Raw genomic sequence first — 25,274 nt, 5'->3', positions numbered from 1 at the left:
GAGCTGTGTCTGACAAGCAGCTGTTTGCTGCCTGTCAGTGACTCGAGCCCTGCCTGCAGCCTGGTGAGCAGTGCCCTGCCATGGCTCCGAGCACCTCCTCTAGCCCCTGGTAGTGCTTTGTGCTATCTAAGTAAAGCCCCTGCTATGTGTCTGAGCTCATTGAAGGACTGGGGCCCTAGCTTGTAAAACCGGCATTAGAGCAGCATCACTGTTGCTAGGGGCAGGGAACCTGCTCTATTTCGTCTTTCCTGGGAGGGCTGGAAAAAAACGCAGATTGAACTCCCTTTGCTCCCTTTCCCCCTTCCCATTTTAAAACCAGCCACAGGCTGGGAGCTCCTGGGACATGAGTTGTAAAAGACAGGCATTTTAAAACATCCTTACCTGATACCATGCAATGAGGGGTCAGATTTTCTTTCACCTGATTGGCCATTTTTGAAACTGTATGCAGCTGTGCACTTGTGTTTGGTCCCGGTTATAAGCTGCTTTCTGTGACCAGATTGGGCAAAAATTGTAAGTTCTGTCCGCACCTAATTTGTTTGCTAAGTTTGACCGTGTAGAAAGGTTCATCTTTTTACTTGAATATCCTGTGAGGGTCTCTGCTGGCCAAACAAGAGGGAAAGACACCTGTGCCACTTTGATGGAAGACACTGAAGTAAGGAGTAACATGCAGATGTAAAAGCCAAGCATGTGTGCACACTTCCCACAGGACTCAGCTCTGAGTCACAGCCGCGTGGGCTACTGAACTCGTTTTTCTAGTCAGAATTACAAAGCTGCTTTGGAAGAACACAGCAGGTTTTGCTGGCTCGTGTCATTAATGATGCAATGACCACCTAAAATCCAATCCGACCCCCTGCGTGATTCCCCAGCTCCAGGCTGAGCTTGTCCTGCAACTGATAGCCCTTAATACAGACCCATAGTATAAATAAAAACAGATTGAGCCCACAAAAAATCCTTCTTTCAGTGGCATTTGTGAGTAGGCTGTGTGTGAGCACCTTACATGCAAGGTGCCTTATTTTTACCGGCTCCGTTTTTAAAAGACGATGGTACAAAAATGGAGGTAGCAACAGATCACCGTGGCACAAACCCCGTGGGGGTACGCGGCACCTCCAGCCCGCAGGCGCCGAGGCCCACGTCGTGAACACGCGCTGTCACGCAACAGCCAGCAACGCTACAGGCCCCAGCATGCCGCGCGCCGCGAGGCGGGGATTTATTCCAACACGCCAGGCGGCGCCGGCCCTCGCGGAGAGGGAAGGTAAGCTGCAAGGAGCGATGCAGAGGGCTGACATCGTCCTCCGGGCATCCGCAGTTGGGGGGGGCGGTGCCGCAGAGCATGCCGGTCTCCGTAGTTTGCGGGGAGGGGGTGCTCCCGGCGGCTGCGGGCGGGCCGAAGGGGCGGGGGCGCCTTTCCTCGCCTGGGCGGGGGGCAGCGCGCCGCCTCCGCCGCTGCTGGCCTGCGCGCTGGCGTCGTGGCTGCCTCGGTGCTGCGGCGGAAGGTAACGGGCGCGTCTGGGGTTGGGGCCCCGCGTCTCCGTGGGGACCGGGTTGGTCGCCCCGCCCGGGGCGGGCTGCCTCGTGTCCCCGGGCCCCGTGCCGGGTGCCCCCCTCCCCCCGGGCTTGATGCACACGTGTCTCACGCGGGGCCGAGCCTCGCCGCTGTAGCCGCTGCCGGGCCGGGGCTGCCGGCGCCGCGTGCTTTGTCACTGCCGCGGCGCCGCTTTCCCTGGCGAGCGCGGGGTACCGGCCCCAGCTCCCGCCTCGGGGGGCCTCTGCCGCTCGCTGTGATGGGCTCCAGCGAGAAGGGAAGACATTTTGGGTCTCTGAGAGGGAGAGCGCTGCGACTCCTTGTGAGGCAGGTCCAGAGCGCTGGTACCCCGGGAGAAATGCTCGGCTAAGGAGAGAAGCTTTCCTTGAGGCCGGCTTCTTGGATCACCTCCCAAGTTGTTTTTTTACGGCAGCATCCCTGACTAAGCGTTCATTGCCTCTTAGCTTTTTGGATTGGCATGTATCCGGTATTGAGCATTTCCAAACCCTGTTTTGGCAGCAGATTCTTCACTGCACTTAAAAGACTGCAGGAGGGTGCATCTGTTTAATTGGTTTCGTAAGGGCAGAATCCAACCAGTGGCTCTTAACCTGTTTTCTACCAGGACCCACTTATAAACATCCATGTTCAGTCCTGACCCAGTGCCTCCCACTCCCCACCTGCTGCCCCCAGGTCCCAGCCCCACTGGTTTGTAGGGCCTGGGGAGCCCCAAGCAGCCCCTCGGAGGCTGGAGCTCTAACAGCCTGTAAGGGAAAAGCTATGGTTTTCTCTTTTAAACCAGAATACTTTTTTTAAATTTGTTGATCCGTTTTTAAAGTTTGTTTGCAACCCTTTCATATATTCGTGGTGCCCACTTTTGGGCTGCAACACACAGGTTGAGAAACAATTTACTATAGGGATTGGATGACTATGGCTAACCCTTCTTGCTTTTCTGACCTATCAGTTGCTTATGTAACTGCTCAGATAGTAACAGCAGAATAGATTGGGATATGCATCCGTAAGTCAAGGTTTTATTAGCACTTCTTTTCTACAACTGTGCAGTATTGCTTCAACTAACACTGGCATGCTTCAAAGTACAATCCCCTCCTACAAGTGTGGATGCAGCTTTATCTGTGTGAATATGTTCACCAGTACAGTTATTACAGCATGTGAAAGAGATTAATATAAATCTACCTTTTGGCAGTATAGCTCCTTCTAAGTCTGTCTACATTAAGGACTGCACTGGCATAATTCTGTTGGTAAAATCATATGCCTAAGCATCTTAACATTGTACCACTACAAATTCTTTGGGTAGATCAAGCCTAAGACGGCATTTGTTGTAAATGATGGTATAATCTCATAGTAATTCATGTTGTTGTTCATTTACAACTGAATCTATCATTCCAAGAAGTGGTTTATCATTTCAGATATTTACTAGTACTGTGAGTTTTTAATTAAAACTTTGCAGATCATAAATGTTTGATTAAAAAAGCTTAAAGAAATCTGGCAAATTAAAGTGAAACATGAAACATTCTGGAACAAAATGTCACCATAATAAAATCTTCAGTGACTTCATATTAAGGTCTTTCACTGACATAATAGGTCAGGAGTGGCTAACCTTTATCATTCAGCCTTTGTGTGGCATTTTTGATGCACAGAAGATCAGGGAGGGAACAGGCAGCATAGTGGCAGTTGGGATAGGGAGAAGAGAGTAGAGAAGTAGATTAAGCATGGCACGTGAGGCAGGGAGAAGAAAGCAGAGCAGCAGATTGAGCAGGGAGTAGAGTGTGAGTTCAGGTAGTAGGGAATTGGGGTGGTACTCTGGGACGATGCAGAGCTAAATTTGTGGTATGCCCGCAACATGTTGGCCCCCCATTGTAATAGATCACATCAATTTCTTAAGTTAGCTACGCAAGCTAAAATTTAGTGAAGAATTTGCTAGAAGTTCACATTTGAGATACGTCTAAAGTGTGTACAAGAATTGGCTAAAAGGAGTTGGCAGTATTAGTGGATTTTATCAAAGTTTGGTCTGAAACTTCTCTTTTAAAATAAAATAGGTATTGTTGATGCAAAAGTGCATCATATTATCTTCAGAAACAATTGGCTTACCCTGAGTACTGGAGAAATGCAAATACAATGAAATGTAATAGTGCAATGCCATGCACTTGTGAACTAACAAGAATGTCTGTTAATAAACTATGGAAGGTTGGAAAGAGAAGAAAGATCTGGGTATATGTTTTGGTTGCAGGATGAAGATGAGGCAGCAGTGTGAAACATCCAAGAAAATGACTGATCTGACTCCAGAATATATAGAGAAAGAAGTTTTCAGTAAGGGTAGGGAAGTATGAATGACATTGTGCAAAGCATTAGGAAGACCTTACGTAGAATACTGTGCATGATTTTGATCACTCTCATATAAGAGAGACTTAACCGGTGCAGCAAGAGGCTACCAGGAAGATCAGGAACATGACACTATTTGAGTGAAAGATCTTGGCTTGTTAAGCATAGCAAAAGGAAGGCTGAGGGTGGATGTAAATGCTTTTGCTTCCCAGATGCTTTTATAAGAAGGATGGTATGTAGCAGGAAATAAATATTTAAAGCAAAAGGCAGATTTTGCACAAAAACTAATAAGTGGTAGGCTGGAAATTTGAAAAAGGTATCTAACCATCGGGTAATTATGGAAAAGCTTTTCGATAGAAGTATCTGAAAATAAAACAAGGCTTACAGTGGAGATTGATAAATTCATTAAAGGGATTGTAGTTGATAATGTAGTTGTCTATGACAGCAAGGGACTGGATTCTGTGACCCAGGAATTGTCTTCCAGTCTTGTGTTCCTGAAGTACTTTGAAGGTTTGCTTAATATTATATTACTCTTAACTACTTAGGTGGGTGAGAGCGAGCTGGCTGGATGGCTGCGGTAGTGGGAACGATATAAGAATATTGGTGGATCACAGACTCGGTATGAGTCTGCAGTATGATGCAGCTGCACAAAAGGTGAATACAGTTTTGATGCATGAGGTGCAAGATGCAAGGAATCCTAGTGCATCTTTACTCAGCACTAGTTTGCCCCCGCTTAGCCTATTGAAGTTTTGGGCTCCATATTTTAAAAAGGACATGGGTAGTTAGAATCTATAGGCCAGTGAAAAAATAAAGGGCTTGGATGGCAAGTCATATGAGGAGAGGAACGTGTTCAGCTTGCTGAGAAGACAGTTAAAGGGAGGACATGATAGCAGTCTTCAAATATCTGAAGGACTGACTGCCATAATGAAGAGGGAAAACACCTTTTCTCACTTGCTGTAGAGAGCAGGATGTGGACCAATGGCTTGAAATTGCAGCCAAGTAGACTGAATATCAAAAACAGCAGTTCTTATCTGGCAGAAGTATTCAAGCAAAGGTTCAACAAGCATTTGTCAGGGCTAATCTAGAAGTAGATATATATATATTCTATGTCAGTGGCTTTCAACCTCTTTGGGTCAGTGTACCCCCAGCAGTGGATGAGAAGGAAGGAGTCTGCCAGCAGCCAGTCGACCGGGGTGGGGGGGGGCATATGTCTCTTGCCCCGTATAAGAGAGAGTTAAGTTTTTCACATTCCCAAAGCATAGCCTTTAAGAACAATGCTAAAAATTATGAGAGTTGGCTACACGTGTTGGGGGGAGCAGGGGGAGTAGTCAACTTCTGCAGAAGCATTGGGGGTTGGCTGCAGCCAAGGCTAGGGATTTTGACTGGGGTATGCCAAAGGTTCTGGGGTGTGGGAACTGGTGTGGTTCTGGAGTCTGGCCAATGGACAGGGTGTGCCAGTGGGACTAAAATTTGGAGCCTCCTAGCTAGAGAGTGTTACTTATTTGCAGGGATCCAGGTTTTTCCTTTCACCATGGAAAAACACAGTAAAACTAGGGATTTTTTCCTTTTAAGGAGGAAAAACCTGGGATTTTATCATCTTTAGGAGAAAAATGCAGGAAATGGTGGTTTCCCGTTTGCAAGGAGCTGGGGGGAGTGGGAGAAGGGCAATCAGGAGTGGGTACCATGTGGACATGTACATGGCTGCCAGGCAGCCTGGAGAGCAGCTCCTGCAGGTAAGTCTGGCGGCAGGTGGTGGGGGAAGAAATTGAGACCCATATAGGGAGGAAGGGAGTTGGGCTGGGGCTGTGCCCAGCTGGGGCAATGTTTGGGGTCCAGGGCCAGAATGTGTAGCTGCAGGGCCTGGGCAGGGAGCAGGATAAGGCTGCAGGGAGCAGGTTAGGGCCACAGGCAGCCCATCCAGGGGAGGGCAGAATGGCTTCTTGCCACTGCATGCACTTTTGTGGGGGAGGTTGGGGCTCCCCACCTTACTGCCCTCCCCTTCGGGTTTATGGCAGAGCAGGGAAGCTCAATGCTGCCACCACGAGCCCTGCAGTACCATGGCGAGGTGCCCCCTGCCTGCCCAACAGGAACAGGGGCAGCAGTGTATGGTTGTGCCCCTTGCTGCTGCTGGGTGGGTGACAGGTGCTTTGCCATAGCAGTGTGGCGCTCCCAGTGGTAGCAGCAAGCTTTCCTGCTCTGCCCTGCTGCACCATATCCAGACAGTTGGACTATGGAGGTCCTGGGGGAGGGCAGCAGGGCAGGGCTCCTGAGCCCACAGTGGGCAGCCTGCATTTGCCCTTCCCTGCCCCTTGCCGCTCATGGGTCCCACTCTGGCCATGCGGGTGGGGGGTGGTTCTGGGCTTCTCATCCTGCTTTGCTGCAGCAGCCTCTGCCTCCTACATGCCAGGGCTTGGGTGCAGGGGACTGTAGACCCAGGTTTCTCACCCTGTAGCCCTGGCAGCTGGGGGACCCCTCTGGCAGTCCTGGAGGGCATGGGGGGCTGTAGCAGGGCTAGGGGTCAGGAATGAGGGTGATGGTATGGGCAGGGCACTGGCATATTGTAGCTGCTCAGTGCCAGTGCCACCAAATAGCCAGGGGTGGCACGGGGGGGGGGGCAGCTGCAGCTGTACCCATGTCCTGGTAAGTGAAGGAGACAGGAGAACTGTGATTTTTTCCATGATAATGAATCCAAAATCAAACACCAATATTTATAGATATTTAGAATTTATTTTATTATAGTGATGATTGAGACTCTGGTAAGCTTCCAAATTATTTTAAAATTGTAGATATATCAATGCAATATTGTGTTTAACTGTTACCTATATAGATAGTGGTGTTTCATTTTAATCATGGAAAAACATGGATTTGGGGGTTTTAAATCAGACAATTTGTCTTTGTTTTGTGGGGTTTTTGTTTTGTTTTTTAAATCTGAGAATTTGCAATTTTTAAACAGAAAACCAGGGTCCCTGTTTATTTCCCAATCTGCACGTTTGGGATCAGGAAATAAGTTTGTGGTCAGATGGGTACGGTTTGGGGTGGGAGGTGGTGCCTTCTTTTGTAGGACTGAGTGTGGCATTTTCTTTGAATCTCTCAAGTGTATTTTAACAATCCTTAGCTATAGGACTTGGGCCATTATTGTCCCCTGCCTCACCTATGGCAGGCTAGGGTATTATGTCTTTTTGTTGTGTTAGGGCTGACTGTAGTTTTACTAACAGGTTAGACCATGGGTTTGTATGGAATGGCTTGAATAGGGCTGATTCTGCCTTGCATAGGGGAAGGGTTGGACTAGATCAGTTGTTCTCAACCTTTTTTGTGCCAGGACCCATTTGTAAACATGAATGGCCTATCTTGCCACAGTAAATAGTTTAAGTAGAAAACCATACCCCTAGGCCCCAGCCCCCCAGTGTATAGGGCATGGGAGGGCATGTCTTCCCCCAGATTTGTGTATTCACATTAGGCAAGGGGCTGCAACCTGGCTGGACTGGCACAGGCAGGAGCAGCCTCTGCAGCCCAGCAGGTAGAACTTGGCTTGGGAGGGCAGAGCGGGACAGCAAGACTCCTTGCTGCCACTACTGCCAAAACCCCTGCGCCAGCCATGCTGCCAGCAGCACAAGGTGTAAGTTGCAGGGGGGAGTAAGGGGGCTGTTCTGCCCTTACCTTTTCCCGCTGCCAGCTGTTCCTGCTCCAGCACCCAACCGCCGGCTGCAGTTCTTCCCTGCCAGCATGGCCTGGCCTCCAGAGAGGAGCTGGGGTGGTGGGCAGTGTCACCTGTGCCCCCCACCCTCCCAACCTCCCTGATGTGTTATCTATGCCCCCCTTGCCCTTTCTGCCCGATCGACTTCACACTGCCTGGCTGCCACCTGCATGTGTCTGTGTGCATGCACATGGTGTCTCCTGCCTGATTGTCCTCCTCTCGTTCCCCCCCAGCCCCAAGCAGCCCCATGCAGGCTGGAACTCTGCCAGCCTGCAAGGGAAAACTTGTGGTTTCCCATATTTTTCTCCTTTAAAGGAGAATCCATTTTTAAAGTTTATTGATCCATTTTTTAAGTTTCATATATTCTCACTTTTGGGTTATGACCCACAGGTTGAGAAATGGCCTCTGAAGCTCCCTTCCAGCCCTGCTTTTCTATGATTCTAACTTGTAGCAAAATGTAAATTATCTTTATATAAAAAAAGCAGCTTTTTGTGTAGAAATGCATTTTTATTTAGGGGATGGGGGGGGAAACCATGGCTACCCTCCATAGCACCAAATAATTTGGTGAAAAATAATAAGTTATGATATTTCAAACAAAGGACTTTCCAATCCTTGCCTGCTCCCACTTAGTACTGTGGCTTACCCATCACAGTGGGGCTTGAACAGGAGAGTGTATGTAAGGCAGGGTTGGCAACAACTGGTATATCAGGTGGATCCAGCTTACAGGGGTGGAGGAGGACGGAGGGGCATCAGTGTCAGATCTGTGGCAGGGACTTCACTCGTTTGGCTGAAGTTCAGGTACAGCAGGAAGCTGAACTGGGGTTGGGTGATGAGGAGCTGTGCCCACACCACATCTAGGGGTGGGGAGAAGCAGTGGCTGTGTTGGAATGCTCCGCCATCTCAAATCCAAGCCAGATTGTTCTGGCCTACAGCTCTGAAAAGTTGCTGACCAGTGATGTAAAACACCAGTATCAAGAAATGTGAGGTTTTACTTACAGGTATCCAGATAATTTTAACCAGGGTTTCCTATGACATAATCTCTTCCTCTTCTGTCTTCCTTCCTTTCTGCCACCCCAACAAACTGTCAGGCTCACAGTAAATAATACTATATTTTTTATATATAACCCACACCTTTTTACCCCAAAATCAGCTTGGGAAGATTGGGACGCGCATTATGTGAGGAAAAGAGCTCCCTACAGGTCTAGAAATTTGGGAGGGGAGCAGGGAGACAGAGTAGTGGTAGTATTAATTGGTATAGCTCTGTAAGCCACAGCAATTAATGTTTTCAGTTAATGTTGTCACCGCTCCCTTCCTCCCTTTCCACAACATTACAAATTAAAACGATATACATGACCATATAACACAGTATATACAGTGATAAAAGTAGCATAAATGGATACAGCATAGCATGGGCTTTCCAGCAAGACCAGGCATACACATACTGTATCAGTAGAATAATACACAAGAAAAGATTCATGACACCCCCACAACGTCCCAGAATGTAATGATGTTTAAGATGCCTTATATTTGGGGGGGATGTTATACTTGAGAAAATATAGTATCACAAATTGTACGTAGTGCAATGCCCAAACTGTGTCAGAAAATACTGTTTGCCATCTCTTGCTGGTTTAGTAGCATCTGGCTGTGTGGGGAAAACAAACCTCTTAACTTCAGTCTCTTTGAGATTTAGAGTGAAATATTAGCTTTACAGGATGGCCTATAAAGAAGCACAATCCTATTGTACTCCTTTTGTTGGGGGAGGGAGGGAATGTAAAACAATTTCTCTAGCCTGATTTGTAGGACTGTTACCTTATTTGTGCTGGAATTCTGAACAGACAAGAATTTTCAGACAAGAGCATTAGAAACAAATTGGTATTGCTTTAAGAATACAGGGATTTATGATAAATTGTGAATAAAGTATGTACAAAAGCTAATATCTGTCACATTTTCCCTTGAAACTACATTTACTCAAGAACAGTTGTTTTAATATCTCAGCTCCTTTTGAAAGTGTTTAATTGACACTCTAACAATATTGTAGAAAAAGTAAGTGAAAATGCCTGTATGATAGTGCTAAGGCTGTGAAAATACTGGGCAATATACCCTAACAGTATACCTAGATCAAAATTGAGTAACCAAAGCAAAAATATTTTTGTATGCATTTTAAGTTTGGATCCAAGGCTGTCTATACCATATTTATTTGCATACCACATGTATACCTTTTTCATGAAAAACAGCCATCCAGAATGAAGGTGCATGTGTTTAAACAAGGAAGCTGATGTCTGTGCCTGAATAGAGACAAGGGTATTGGCTCCTCCAGGGCCAAATGCTCTGCTGCATGGAGGGGAGTATCAGTATTATGCTCTCTTCCTTTGCTGCTTTGCCAACAACTACAGGTTTAGTGTTCTCACAGGCACTGCTGTTACCATTCTCAAAGGCTTAATTGGACAAGGGTAGTGGGAGAATTAAATTTGTAGCTCTTGGCCTGGCGGCAGGGTGAAGGGGAGTAAACTGAGGGACGCTATCCCTATTCTGTCCCTGCTCCATGCTGGTGGAGAGTTCAGCCGCTGGCTGAGATGGTGCTGTGGCAGGTAAGACTGAAAAAAATCGTTTTCTTCATTCTGTCTTCTGCCTCCTTTAACAAAGTGCATTTCTTATTTATGGGGATATGGTATGTGAATAAATACGGGTATATTTTCAGATGTAGCACTTTTCAGTTTGGTTGACAAGAAATTCTTTGGTAATTTTGTAACTAGATATGAGTTTTGACATATGAAAACGTTAAATTTTTCTAAAGTTTTCTGCTCTTGTATTAAGGGCCTGAAATGCTAGTGTCTACAGTTTGCTTTTTTTTTATTGGCAGATGTTTGTAGATTCCTCTGCAGGAGAAGGGGGCAAAGCTGCTAATAATAGGAAACAAGGAATATAGCAATAGAGATGGACGAACAAGCCCTTCTAGGGCTAAACCCTAATGCTGATGCAGATTTCAGGCAAAGGGTAAGTTTGTTTAAGCTTGCTTTCTTTCATAATGGCTGTTGCTGCAGGCACTTAAGCTGCAGTCTGTTAGTCTAATGATTTGTCTGATTATTCAAATAAGTGCAGGGAGTGTGCATATATAAAAATTAAAATTGCAGTTCAATAATATATTCAAGTTGAAGGGCTTAATTTTACTTGCATACTCTTCCATTATTATTTATTTCTTACTTATTGCCAGACAGGGTATAGTTTCCTTTCAGCTACTCAATCCTGTTATGTCTCTTCATTCGGTTATTTAACAGAAATGGAATTCCTTAACTTGTTTTGTTTCTGCTGCAGTAAATAATCCACGGGGGGAGGGTTGTTGTTGTTAATATGTACCTTAAACTGCAGCAGTTTTATAACCAGATATTTTCAGACCTCTAGTTATATTAATCAGGAGGTAGATGACAAAAGTGTAGCTCTTCAGCTGCCTTTTCTGTTTTAGCTAACTTCACTCTAAAACTACACCTTTATAATGCAACTGTGCATTGCCTCAGTGCAAGGTTAAAACTTTTTCTTTTGCTACACTTTTAACCTATATATCAGGAAACATCCTGATAAAGCAAATGCTGGCTCTGTTAAAGCTTTGTTTTAATTTTCAGTTTATTTCTGAGTACTGTAAGATTTCTTGTTTAGAGGTTCCTTGCTAACAGGGGAAGCTATTACAATAAGGCAGATATTATGACAACTGGATGGCTAGGGAGATGTTGTTCAAGGTTAACATTGAGGCAGAGCTTGAAAAGCTTGCTGGATGCTTACGTCCAGATGATGTGGCAGGGTAGATTGTTTCAGATTGAAGTAATTTAGATAATCAGTATTGTTCTTTTTTTGTAGTTGTTTTAAGAGGTTGTTTCTCATTGGTTGATAACAATTATAGGTCCCTTGGAAGGTATGCTGTCTACATTTTTAAAGCAATTCTATTGCTTGAGCTGTTTCTTTACGTACTTAAGCTTTACATATTTATCCCAGAAAATTGTGTGTGGTGCCTTTATACTGCTATTTTACATGAATTTTGAGTCGAGTGCTGTTATGATGAAAATGTGAATTAATGGATTCTGTACAAAAATAGCATTTAAAGTTGTTTGTTAATTAAAATAAAACAAGGGGAAACGTTTACCAAACCATGGATTACTTAAATCCATTTTTAGTTGTTTTATCCATGGAGTTAAAATAATCCTCTCCAACTTGATTCTCTTAATAGTTGAAAGAGGAAAGCAAACCTTCCTGTGCCTTTAACTCCCAGTTGCTTCTTAACATACAAGCTTTTTGTTCATTTAATTCAGCTAAATGACAGGATGTGAACTGAATCATACAATGATGGAAAAGGAGGGCTGGAAGTGACTTCAGGAAGGTATCTTGTCCAGTCCCCTGCTCAATGCAGGATCATCCCTGTCTAAAGCATCCTGGGCCTTGTGTAGATGAAATGAGGGGTGAGTGTGCACAGCACTTTAAAGTGGGCTAAATGCTTTTGCACCACTTTAATGGTATTGGTGTTTGCATACATCAGCAGTATATTATGCATTAATTCCACCCGCTCTGTAGGAACTTTGGCGCATAACACGCCCTAAATGACTTTGGGCATAGCAAACTAAAACTCCTTGGGGTTTTAGTTTGCTGCACCTACAGCTGTTGAGCAAAGCACCGGGCTCCGTGCAGCTCAGGGGCTCTGCAGGAAGCCCTGCAGCAGCCCAGGAAAGCAGGCTTTGCCCAGGAAAAGGGGTGAGCCTGATTTTTCTCCTTCCCCTGCCCTCCCCCCCGCCTGTCTGCCTGAGCTATATGGGGGCCCATTGCTTTCTTCTGTGGCTGCAGTGCCCCCTGGGACTGCCTGAGCCAGGTGCCTGTGGGAGGGTGGGCAGCTGCTGCTGCTATGGAGAGAAGTGCCAGCCCCTCCCCACAGCCCAGGGACCACTCTGCTTCCCAGCAGCTTGTCCATCGGAGAGGCAGGTAAGTGCAGGGTGTGTGCATGACACGGGTTTTAAGGGCCGTAAATTGAAGCAGTGGATTTTAAAACCCTCTGCTTCAATTTAGAGCCCCTGTTTCATCTACACATGCCCCTAGACAAGTGCTTGTGTAACCCAGGCTTTCAAACTTCCTAAAGTCACAGGACCCTTTCATATCACTTCTGTAAAACACCTACCCTACCTAAAGACAGGCTTGGAGCCAGGCAACCTGGCTTTGCAGTGGCAGCATACTGCCTCATGGTCCTTTCCTCCATTACCCCCAATCTTTGTGGAACCCCTGATGCCCTGCTGTGGAACCCTAGGTTTCCACAAAGCACAATCCAAGAACCACAGGTGTAACCTGCTCTTAAACTTCCAGGGATGGAGATTCCACAGCCTCTCTAGGTAACCTGTCCCAATGTTTAACCATCCTCATAGTGAGAGAGTTCTTTGTAATATCCAACCTTAAATTTTCCTTTTTGCAAGTTAGGATCATTACTCTTTACCCTGTCCATTGCAGCTGCAAAGTAAAGTCTTTCCCCATCCTCCATATAACTACCCTCTAAGTATTTGAAGCATGTTTATTGAAGCTTCTCTGTCTTCTCTGCTCCAGACTAAATAATTCAAGTCCTTTCAGCTCATCGTCGTGTTTCCCAGACCTCTAACAACTTTTGTTGTCCTCTGGTGGACTTTTTTGCTTGAAGTCATCCCTCTTGAAGTATAGTATTCAAAATTGGACACAGTACTGCAGGTGATGTCTTGCTGATACCAAATGAAGCAGAAAGACCACTTCCCTTGCTTGCAAGTGATCCTTCTTTTATACAGGCCAGTGCTGTACTATTTTGTTTTCCAAATAAGAGCACACTGTGGACTTACTCAGTTTATTGTCCACTCTAACCCCAGGTCATTTTCTGCAGTCCTGCAGCCTTGCCTGTCATTCTCTGATTTTCCATGTGATTGTAAAGTCCTCTACTTGGGATGGAACACTTGTCCTTCTTCAATTTCCTTTGACAGTTGTTTGGTTTTTGGACCATTTCTTCATTTTATCAAGGTTATTTTGAAACCTAATCCTAACCACCAGTGTCTGCAACTCCACCCAACTTGGTGTCATCTACTATACATTTGCTAAGCATGCACACTCAGGTCCATTTTCCAAGTCATTACTGAGGCTGTTAATAACAATATCAAACTCGGGATAAACCTCTGGGGAACACCACTTGATACTTCTCCCAACTAGACATTGAGCCATTGATGATTGCTTGTTGAGCACAATGATCTAAGTTATCAGTACTTTGAGCTACTCTGTATTTCCTTAGCTTGCTAATAAGAATTTTGTGGGAAACCTGTGCTAAAATCAGGCTGCATCACATCTATTAGATTCCCCTTATGCCCAGAGCACATCACCTTGTTACAGAAGGAAAACAGTTTTTTCTCTGCATGAGCATTTGAGGGCTGCTGCTATTGAAGCGTAGTTTAACACTTCAATAGGCTCCTGCTTCAGGTGTTTATGCAGTGGCTGGTTTTAATTCAGTGCTCTGATTTTCTTTTAAACAGCTAAATGGTATGTTTCTTGCCTAAGTTTTGATTACATTAAAGTGGTTTTAAGATTCATAGATGTTAGGGGTTGGAAGGGACTTTACGGATCATCGGGTCCAGCCCTCCTGCACTTGGGCAGGAAAGACTGCTGGGGTTAGATGACCCCAGCAAAGTGCACATCAAGATGTTTTTAAAAGATCTCCAGGTAGGTAACTGTGCCACCTCTGGGGGAGTCTGTTCTAGACCTTAAGCACTTGAACCATAAAGAAGTTTTTCCTTATGTCCAATCTGAAGCAATCTTCAGTCAGTTTGTGTCCATTGTTTCTTGTCTCCCCCCGGGGTGCCTTAATGAACAGATGCTCCCCAGGTCCTGGTGTGCACCCTGATATATGTATAGGCTGCCACCAAAGCCCCCTTTAAGTCGTCTTTTCTGCAGGCTGAACAGTCCCATGTCTTTCAACCTCTCCTCATATGACCTGCTCTCTAGACCTGTAATCATGCACATGGCCCTCCTTTGGATTCTCTCAAGCTTCACCACATCCTTCTTGAAGTGCAGCGCCCAAAACTGGACGCAGTACTTCAGCTGCGGACTCACCAAGGCTGAGTAGAGTGAACAGATTACATCCTTAGTCTTGCCTGAGATGCATTGGTAGATGCATGCCAGTGTTTGATTCATTCTGCCAGTTATGGCGTCGTATTGGTGGCTCATGTTTATTCCCTGGTCTGTCACAACCCCTAGGTCTCTTTCAGTTGTAGTGCTGGCAAGTATAGCACTGCCAAGCCTGTAAGCATATTGCAGATTATTCCTTCCCAGATGGAGTACTTTACATTTCTCCGTGTTAAACATCATCAGGTTGTTATTCTGCCCACCACACAAGCCTGTCCATGTCAACTTGTATCCCCAGTCTGTCCTCGAGCGTGATCACACTCGTCCATAATTTGGTGTTGCTCATAACTTTGCCAGTACACTTTTAACACCCAAATCCATGTCATTTGATGAAGATTATACTGTTTGGCCTATAACACTAGGTTCTCATTTTAGATTTAATTTTAAACAGACTTATTTTTAAAACGAAAACATACTTAAATCCAAAACATGAGTTCTAATTTAAAAAAAATCTTTTATTTTTGTCTACAATGTGTATTTGGTGAACTCAAGGAGTAAAGCTTTGTTTAAGCATAACTTCTGGAGTTTACATGTGCTGGACATAGAATCCTGTTGGAAACTTCATAGTCTGTAGCAGCTTATGTATATTGTGTATTAAGCTATTAAGTTACCTCCCCAATAAGAGACAAACTCCTCATAAGGTAGATCAGCCTTATGAATCTGCTGTTTCATCTGTCATGTGATACAAGCCAAGCATTCAAAAGTTACTGTATTTGTTATATTTTCTATCCTTTATTAGTTATTAAAAACACCTGTTGGCATACTTTTCCTCAGGGTGGATAACAATCAATGATTTTTTTTAAATGGATTTTTTATTTAAATCAGATTTTTTTATTTAATTGTATTTTTTTGTTAAGATCTTTTTAAAAACAAACAAACCTATGTAAAGATAGTTTTAATTTAAAGTATGTTGGGGCTCAAAGATATCATCATGAAATAGGGACTATAACTTTTAATTGCATACTATTTGAGACTATATATTCATGTAACCTTTTTGAGAAAAGTTTTATAAATATGTCACAACAGGCCATGGACTCTGGGAGGGTTCCCAGAGCCCCCTCTACAGGTTAGTAAAGATTAAAGAAAACCATTCTACCCAATGGGACTTAATGCTCAGTCTAGAAGATCCCATTAAGCATCTCTGTGATCCTTAGCTTCAGTTCTCAAATTGTGGATTTGTATCTCCAGAGATAATATCTTTGTTAACAACAGCATATGGAGATGAGAGATAACAGACCTAATTACCTATCCATCAACCCTATTGTGTCTCTGCAAGTTTGTGTACACACAGTCAAGCCCTTATCTCTCTCTAAAAGTGAAAAGCTTCAAGGAGTTAAGCAGATAGAGCATGGTTGGGAGTGGAGTAGATCTGGGCAAGGAGGAGGAGTCTGGAGATAAATACAAGGAGGGAGGGGCAGTAGAAACAAAAGAAACATTTTGAGCAGAGTATTCCATAAGTCTTGAATGATAAGTTTGAGTATAGCCTCTCAATTGATTTGAGATCTAGTGAGGGAATGGTGTGGTAGAATGGAAAACCTATTGTGGCAGCAGGCTTGCTATGCAGTAAAAGAGACCCTGTTTGATATAACCTCATTAAAATATTCCCAAACAGCAAGAATGCTCTTTTTGTAGAAAACAGTGGTTAAATCGAGGCTTCCTGACCAGTAATCTAAATCTTGATTTTTAAATTGATTTGATTCAAATCAAATCCATCCTGCTTTTCCTATAGAATGAAAAAACTGTTGAAACTGTGAGTTGTTTCTTTCTTTCTGTTCAGAGCTTAAGCAGTTAGTGCAGAGTTCAGCAGCCTTTAAGAATGGTGGGCTGCCACTTGCAACTGCCTAATTAATGCCAGAGGCTGCCAACCTGCTTGGCAGTGCTCCAGCCTTCCCTGCTCTATGTTGGGGGCTGTCCTCATGTCCCCCTACCACAGCCTGCACTTGCATTCACTACCAAATGCCACTGATTCTTGTTGCCAGTGGTGCTATGGAGTGCCAAATTCTGTAGCTGCAGTAATGAGGTGAAAGCAGACCTGCACTGTAGATGGGATTGGTGGCATGTGGCAGAGGACTGCATGGTCCATGTTGAAGGCATCTCTTTGCTGCCACTCCCCACCCCAGCAATCTCTGTGCTGGTGTTTGTGTTCCTCCCCCCACATCTTTCCGCAAACCGGAGCCAATGTCTTTGCAGGCCAAATCTGACCAAATAGGTGGTTGATCCCTGAGCTGTTGGATTTAAATAGACTTCTTGAAGTTAACATTAACGCTAGGGAATTTTGGAATAGAAAAGTCAATACTAAGAAAGTATTCTTGGTATTTGTGACAGTTGCTTGCTGATTGAAAACAGATGCATGTGATTTATTCATTTAATGAAACGACAAAAGTTTGGCTAGCTGTTTCAGGAATAAGTATTTCTTACCAGTGAATGTGTCTTTTAGACTTGGTTCCATATTTGAAAGATGACTTGCAATAGTTTTTGCATCTGTATCTTAAAGAGGCTCTGCTGCATTTTAGAAAATTTAAAAATGTCATTTGATAAATCCCAGCTTTACTGAAGAAGAAAATGTCAATGTTTGTGGTCTCAGTGCCCAAGTATGTTGGATAGGAAATCAAGTGGAGGTAGTCTGTGGTTGCTGTACCACAAACTAGCACTTGAACATTTTAAAATTCAAAGGTAGTTCAGTTTGTCCTCCAGTCAGTAGTGTAGGTTTAAAAGTGAACAACTGCTACAAGATCAGATGAAGGATGCAGTATTTTGTTTGTAGAACAAAATACTGTTATCACTTTTGATGTAACATTTTCAGAGGGAAAACTACTACAGTATTTCACATATAAGCAAAAACCTGAAAATTAATGAAACTGCTGAAGGCTGGAAAGATGAGGAGGGAGTTTCCTCCTCCTTCAGGATTTATAATCTTAAGTACTTGGGGGATATGGATAAGGTAAGAGATGCCATAGTGATGGAGGTGGTATAAATTTAGGATTTTGCTGAAAGGGCTGTTTAAATATAACTCCTTAACCTGGATAGAATTTGTACTCTTTGTTAGTTTTAAAGGTGATATTTTTGTGATGATTGCAGGCATTGGCCTATTTTGAACAGCTGAAGATATCCCAGGATGCCTGGCAAGTCTGTGCAGAAGCATTAGCCCAGCGTATATACAGGTAATACAATTATAAATATAAGTAATTGTCTATTCTTTTATGTAGTCCATTTGTACATGACAATCTGGTTATCACCATAAACTGCCTCTGACTGGAAGGCCTGGTGGCAGTGTGTTGGGGCAACTTGTGGCAGGGTAGTTCCTATAAAATACCACAATGTTGCAACCTCCAGAGTAAGGCAAGTATAGGGCGCCTCAAAACCTAGCCCCCCACTGCCTTGGGGTGACTCCTAGACTGGAGACAGTCTAAGGGATGTCAGCCTGACAAACATGCCCTTGCTGAGGCATTAGGCAGCCAGCAGCAGTTCTTATCTGGCAGAAGCTACAACCATTGAGGCACTGAATGTCTGGATTCGGTCTGGCCTTTTGAGTTTGTCTCAGTGGTATAATGAGGGATGGTAGACTCCACTCCTCCATGTTTTTGCCTAAGTGTATACATCGAAGATTTTGGTAACTAGTAGGGGTACGTTGATAGAGATTTTTTGGGCCGTTACTGATGGCCAATTTTTTTAGCAAACCATAGCAACCGATACCAAACAGATTCTGATATGCAGCTGGGCAGCATGGAGAGCGGTGTCCACCTGGTAAGCCTTTGAAGGAACTGTATAGCTACCAGCTCAGCAGCTGCAGAATGACTCTGGAGCATGCTTTGGAGGGTCAGGGCTCGCTAGAGATGCCTGAGGACACCCATGTATACCAGTAAGTGCAGCATGTCTTGGTTTGTTGTCTCTGCATGTCTGCTGCATAATATCTGTGAGGCCAAAGGGAGTCCCTGCCTGAGCCACTGTCATTTGAGGCAGAACAGCCCACTGTTCCTACTGGTGCCACACATGCAGATTCTCAGAGACCAGTTGCCTGACACTGTATGTGTGATATGTGCTGCTATGCACTTTTCCAGACTTTGGGCTGAAGGTTGGCATGGTGACATGTAGAACGATGTCATGTACTAGATTTAAACTACTGCCAGTGAAACTCACGCTTTTGTGTGGCTGTCTCCAGTGCAGGCATCGGGAAGGTTGGTTGAGGGCATGTGCACTGTGGGTTTGTTAGTATGGGGAAATGTTCAGTCAGGTGCTGAGCTGTGCCCCGGGGATGTGGATGTGGGGAGGGAAAAGCAATGGTGAAAACCTGGACTGTGCAAGGTTGTGGGTCCCATGAACCCAGGTGGAGGACGGCAGGAAGGAATTAGAGAGGAGAAGGAGGAAGAACAGCTCTGGCTGGCTGGCTGGCTGTGCACAGCTCCTCTTGCCTTGCTTTTTCTTGATTTGTTAGGCTGTTGAAGCCAGCTCCTGGGTGGGAGGGAGGGAGATGCAGCTGGTGCTAGAACAAGTGGGCAGCACATTGAGCCACTGTTTTCTGGTGCTTTTCAGTCCCGTTAATGTTCTTGCCCCATATGTAACTGAACACTGTGGCCATAGTTTGACAACAGGCAGGCTTTTATTAAACAACACAACAAATATATGAAAATGGGAGGTCAATGGAACAAGTAAATAAATGAAATTTTAAAAAAAAGTAACCTTGTTACCATCACTGCTCTGTAAATGTGAGCATGCCATGCATCTGGCATGGCCATAGGACATGCAAATGGTGTATCCCTAAAAAAAAAAAAAAAAAAATAAAATGACTCAATGTCAAATAACTCTTAATGACAGTATCCATTTTTAATTGACCAAGTTAAGTAATTAAAATATTACCCAAATGAATGAAATGCAATATAAAACAAATACCATATTTACTCAACTAGAAATTGAGATTTTCTCCCACCACCCAATCAGCATTGGGTCTTACATTTGCATACAGGGAAGCTGAATTTAAATACATTGTCTATTTTTTGAACCGCTGCAAAAAGCAACACATGCTCAATAATGAAAACCAACTATGAAGTCGATTTTAAATGCGGCCAACACTGAGCATGACTATAAAGCTTACAGCCCATATGGGGCAAATATGGTGGTGGGAACCTTTTTCCCCCCCCCCCTATGTGGCCCTTTAAAAAAACCCCCAAGAAACCAAAAAGCCCAAAACAAAACAAACCAGGCAGTTGCTCCCTGAGGAGGCAGTAAACACTGGGCTTGGAAATGCTCCGGTCTCTCCAAGTGGTATTGTAGTAAGCTCTAACACCCTCCCCTGATGCCAAAAATGCTAATGGGAACCTTTTTAAAAATTATATTTTTTTTTTATTCACAAACGTTATTAAAAGTGCACTTAGCACCCTACACTTACAAAGTTTTACATATTAAGCATTCTTGTTTTACCAAAACTTCATATTGCAAAAAAAGCTACATATCAAAACATATAACTACATATATTAAACCTTAAACAACATACATCAACTTCTCACAAAAAAAACTCATACAAAACTCTTTTCTTCATACAGAAACCCATGAAAAACTATTACCACAGTAACCACTTGAACTTTGCTGCTCCTCCAGTTAGCCTTTTCTGCTGATTCAATGAACATGTGTATTCAGTCCTTTTCTCTCCATCTCTTCTTTTCCAGTCTCTTCCGTGTCCTGATTGATGTAATTCTTGTAGTCCCAGCTTCAGACACTCTTTCAGTAAAAGCCACGCCCTTAAAAACCAAACCCCTATAAAAAGTTTCTTACTTTCCATAAACTAGTTTTAATGCATGCTGATAGAGTCCTTAATAACATTTCCTCCAGTCACTTCCGTATGAGTCCATATAGTACCATCTTTGCTAACAACAGGTTTATTTTGGTGACACTCAGCAGTGGACCCTTTCCCACACCTGCTTTGCATATGTACACTCCCAAAACATGCCCCACTGTTTTTTCTTCCCTGCCCCTGTCTTTTGGGCACCTTGATGAGCTCATCAACTCGTCAGGCTCCATCTGTTGTACCTGTCTCATCAGCAAGGTATTTCTTATAACCATCCATGCTAGGTTATCATGTTCCCCTTTTAGTTATTTATATGCCCCTACTCCCCTCACCTTCTTCTCTTATTCTTCTGTGAAGTTTGCCACTAGTGTCATCCTGTCTCTCTCCCTTACTGTTTTCATCAGTTTCTTTATGATCCCTCAGGACCTCCAGCACTACCATCCCTATTTTATACCTCTGTATGAAACCTTCCATCTTGATATAATGAATCAGCAGTTGCCATGCCCATGGACTTTCCAAAGAGGTCTGATATACTTCCCATTTCCTCAAAATTGCAGCTGTGTGAAATCAGGCAATATGCGCTCCCTCTGTTACCACCTTGCACAGTGCTGTTACATATTTTGCATAGACAAATAATCCCAAGTCTTGTAGCCCCCATCCCCTGCCATCTCTTGTTCTGTGAAGTTCAAATCTAGCCAACCTTTCTCTTCTGGCATTCCAGAAGAACACACATGCAGGGCTTGGTAATGGTCACCAGGGAGCAGTTACACAGGTGATAGTATGTCTCTGGCTCTGACTGCCTCCTCTTATCTTCCTGTGGTTAGACATAGTTGCAGGACCTTTGTTCTGTAGCCTGTGCTTACTGCAGAACTTGTTCAGGACCTAATAAAACCACAGTTGCTCCATGATCCACGGTCTCCCATTGGTCAGTATGTACGTGCCGCTCCTCCCACTGTCTTGGATGTTCTGCAAAATACCTAATGGAAGCGCAGATTCCAAAACAGCCTCAGTTGCCAGTTTACAGATCTGGCTTGTATACCTTGCCCACAGGGAGTGGATCTTCAATAAAAACCTTCAGAAAGACCACAGAGACCTGAACTGGCTAGTAGCTCATCAAGCTCTCCCAGTGAGAGCCTGGAGACCCGGAGAGAGGCAGAGAGGTCAACCTAGCTGCACTAAGGTAATCTGCCACAGCACAACAGAAATCTTCAGCCACATCCTATGACTCTGCCCATACACCAAGGAGGTGTGAAAAAACATAAATCAACTCTGAAACAGTGAAGGGTCAGACGGATGGTGAGAGACGCAGCACTATACAGGCATCTGGCTAAACACCAAGGGAGCCTGACAGCCTGCTTCAGTCAGTTTGTGTCCTGCGTTGGGAGCACCCTGTGGAAGTCCAGGAACCTCCTGATGTACAGGCACATGAAACTCGAGGTTGCAGACTGCATTAAAATGGTTATGCATGAACATTGGCAACATGTAGGGGGTGCCTGCATACCCCCTGAGATTGGCGGTGCACTCCCTGAGAAAAGCACTGCTGATGCTGCCAGTGGCACCTGCGGGTGGTCACCACCCGCTCCCCTCTTCCCCCCCCCGGCTGCCAACACCACTGGCAGCGTCTGCGGGCGGTCCCCAATCACCATTGGCCACTGCCGGTGGCATCTGCAGGTGGTCGCTGGTCAGCACTCGCCACCCTTACTGCTGACACAGACGCAGCTGCCTGTGAGAACTCCTTGTTTGCTGCTTCTGCCTGCAGGTGGTCACCGCATCCTCTCCATCCTCTCCTACCAATTTCTGGTAGCAGGACTGGAGTTTGCACACATTAATGCTCCTGGAGGCTGGGTCAACTCTGCCTGGCAGAGGGACAGTAGGCACAGGCTTTTCAAAGACCCCTCTCAAGGGGAAGTAAACAATGATAGTGAAGAAGACAATGAGGCAACTGGATCAAGCGACAATAACTATGACAGCAGCAGTGACAAAAGCAGCAGAATCACTAACAACAGTGATGGTGACAGTGAATGAACTGAGAGCTTAAAGCTCGCAACTGGGGCTAGTACCAAGAGACGGTCTAATTGAACCAAGGAAAGGAATGTGGATGGATGTATGGGTGCGGTTATTGTAACAGGTGCGCGGGTGTAAGGTTTTTGGGACAAGTCTAAGGTTTTGAAAGTGGTTTAAGGTTTGTGAAGAATAATATTCTAGTTGGTGTGTATGTGTGTCTGTGTGCACATATGTATAACTATTTATATAGGCAGATATAACTATATATGCATATGTTTTATATATATTAAAAAAATTGATATATATAGATAGAGATCTTTATATACACACCAACTTCTTTATGCAAGTGCCCAAGTGCTTCCTAAGGAGTGTGTGCTAAAATTCACAGCAGTTTCAAAAATGGTGAAATGCATCAATTCTGGATGAAATGTATCAATTCTATGGGTACTATATGCAAATTGCTATAGCTATGTTTATTTCAAGGTCAGTGTTTTCACATTTGCTCTTTGCTTCCAGGTACTCAAGGAGAGCAGGGTCTGAGAGAGAGGAGGGAGTGAAGGAATTGCAGGGGGAAAAAGTTGAAGGGGCAGAGGTCAAAGGGCTACCTGACACTGATTTATTATACAGTGGGTGGGGGGGACAAATTCAAGACAAACCTCCAATGATACGATTCTATACCTGGAAAATTCTATCAAATTTATAAATTTTCCATATATAGAATCTAATGGGGAGGGAGAATCTTATAATCAGGGTCATCTTATATTTGTCTAAATACAATAAGTTATTACAGGGGAAAAAATCAAACCGTATTGTACATAATGACAGCTCATTTTCACGGACTGCCAAAGTACTGTAAATATTCCATCAGCAACATGATGATATAGTAATTTTGCACCTTTAGCAGGGATCACTGTTTGCATAGTTCAAGGAGCATCTTTTTCTTTGGAGAAAAAAGTTGCATTACTGCTGTTGCATTGAATGGGGGCTTTTTTTCTTTCATCATTCCAGTGATGATCACATCAAGTTCTTCTGCTTTCAAGTTCTGGAACATCAAATTAAATTCAAGTAAGAGAATTTCTTCTTTATGCTTAGAATGTGAATTTCATTTAACTTCCCATTTAACCTGTCTTGGCAAAGAAAAGATTTAAAGCCGCATTAGTCACCTCCAAAGTTATTTTTCCTTTAAGAACTAGACAGTGAAATGTTGATTATTCACCCTTTTAGCCAGCTTTCATTTAGTTTTGGTTTTGAATCATGATACATTGACTACATTGACAACTCCATCTCTTAACTGAACAGGGACATGGAATTTATATGACTTTCATTAACATTCTATTTTGTTTTACTACTATTCTAACTTTAAGCACCAGTAAAGGAGTCTAGCATAGCCTTGGGGACTTAAGTTTTATCAAAATATATCTATATCTTTATTTTGCTAAAAATTTAAGTAAAGCATTAAGATTGAAAATTAAAGAATCAAAAGTAAAGGAAAGCCAGGGCTTATGATTGTCTGTACAAAAAATATTTATCTCCATTATGCCTGTGCATTAGAAGTCTTTAATTACATAGTGATATACATGAGCTTTCAGTTATTCAGTCTTCCATTCTCTCTTTTTTTTTTTTTCTTTGTGTTGCCCTAGAACTTACTTACTTCACACCATTGATACTTTGCACAAGATCAAAATTTCCAAAGTCCTGGGCGTTTTTGTGCTAAGTTTTATAAATTCATTCATGTGAGACGTTTTAAGTATTTGTCCGTACTTCAATGTTCCTATCAAAATCAATGGTATTTCATTTTCCTTTTATGGCTGGAAACAAAGGAGAACTTGAGGCTAAACCTATCAACTTTTACATTAATTTGCATTGCCACACTTTCGAGATCTTGGTTCTCTAAGGTACTTGGAATGTTTATAATAGATTTATTCAAGGCTCTGTTCTAATTGAGCCCCCTGTGCACTCGGCACTTCTTCTTCAGAGAGGTTGGACACCCACAAAATGAGGAAAACCTGGTTAATGGTTCAGCTGTGGAAACTTTTTTCCAGTCTTTCTCATTCACAGTACTTCCCAGTATCTACAACAAATGGTGTAGGGATCATTTACAAAACCAGCAAGCAGTATCTGTACCAGCTCTCTGTCAGCCACGTATAGCCCACATCCCAAAGTGGGTCAGTTGGAGTGGGAATTGTATATAATCAGAAGGCCATTTCCCTGCTACACTTTCTAGTATCTATTTCAGTATATTGAGATGTTAGAGCTTCTAAAATAATAAAAAGTTCATTGATGTGGACAAAACAATATTTTCCCTTGTTTTTTGTCATGGTGGCAGCTTAAACATTTAACAGAAGACTGATGCCCTGCATGGAGATTGTTGTAAACTTTAATCACTCAGAACTTTCAGCAGCTGGAAACAGGGTTGTATTGGAAGACATTAGCTTTAACTACAGGTGTTGCCACAATGCTGCCTGTGATGATTATACAAAACTAGGCAAGGGGAGTCTAGGAAATGAGCAACAAGGCCCAGTTCCACTCTCAAATCATATCAAAATAGTTGTGTTGTGTTTTTTGAATGTGTTTTAAGATTTATTTTAGTAAAGAAATATTGACTTGATTAGCATGCTACATATATTGTGTTTTAAGTCAAGATGAAAAATTGTGGCTCTGTTTTTAAAAAAGCTGATGATAACTAGGCAAGAGCCATTTGAATTTTAAAGTGACCTGTCTAACATTTATCTTTTGAAAAATAGACTTGTTCAGGACAGCTGAATTTAACTCAGAGGATT

General features: G+C 43.6%; 1 protein-coding gene across 3 annotated transcripts in view; it reads left to right on the top strand.

Annotated features, from left to right (window-relative positions):
* Nucleotides 1-1,386: 1,386 nt before the first annotated feature.
* Nucleotides 1,387-25,274, top strand: part of XPOT (exportin for tRNA) — a 54,927-nt gene continuing 31,039 nt past the window's right edge. The window contains exons 1-5 of one of the 3 annotated variants that reach the window (XM_019543298.1): nucleotides 1,399-1,493; nucleotides 3,768-3,853; nucleotides 10,414-10,547; nucleotides 17,790-17,872; nucleotides 23,503-23,559. In XM_019543298.1, the coding sequence (XP_019398843.1) occupies nucleotides 10,488-10,547; nucleotides 17,790-17,872; nucleotides 23,503-23,559 (200 nt within the window). In that variant the 5' untranslated portion in view covers nucleotides 1,399-1,493; nucleotides 3,768-3,853; nucleotides 10,414-10,487. Of the gene's footprint in view, nucleotides 1,494-3,767; nucleotides 3,854-10,413; nucleotides 10,548-17,789; nucleotides 17,873-23,502; nucleotides 23,560-25,274 lie in introns of all 3 variants that reach the window. The other 2 variants (XM_019543299.1, XM_019543297.1) reach the window with 2 other exon arrangements.

Source organism: Crocodylus porosus, unplaced genomic scaffold, assembly GCF_001723895.1.
Source record: "Crocodylus porosus isolate Cpor-Errol unplaced genomic scaffold, CroPor_comp1, whole genome shotgun sequence".
NCBI classification, from domain to species: domain Eukaryota; kingdom Metazoa; phylum Chordata; order Crocodylia; family Crocodylidae; genus Crocodylus; species Crocodylus porosus.
Note: the sequence above shows the minus strand (reverse complement) of the source record. Positions and strands in the feature narration are given on the sequence as shown.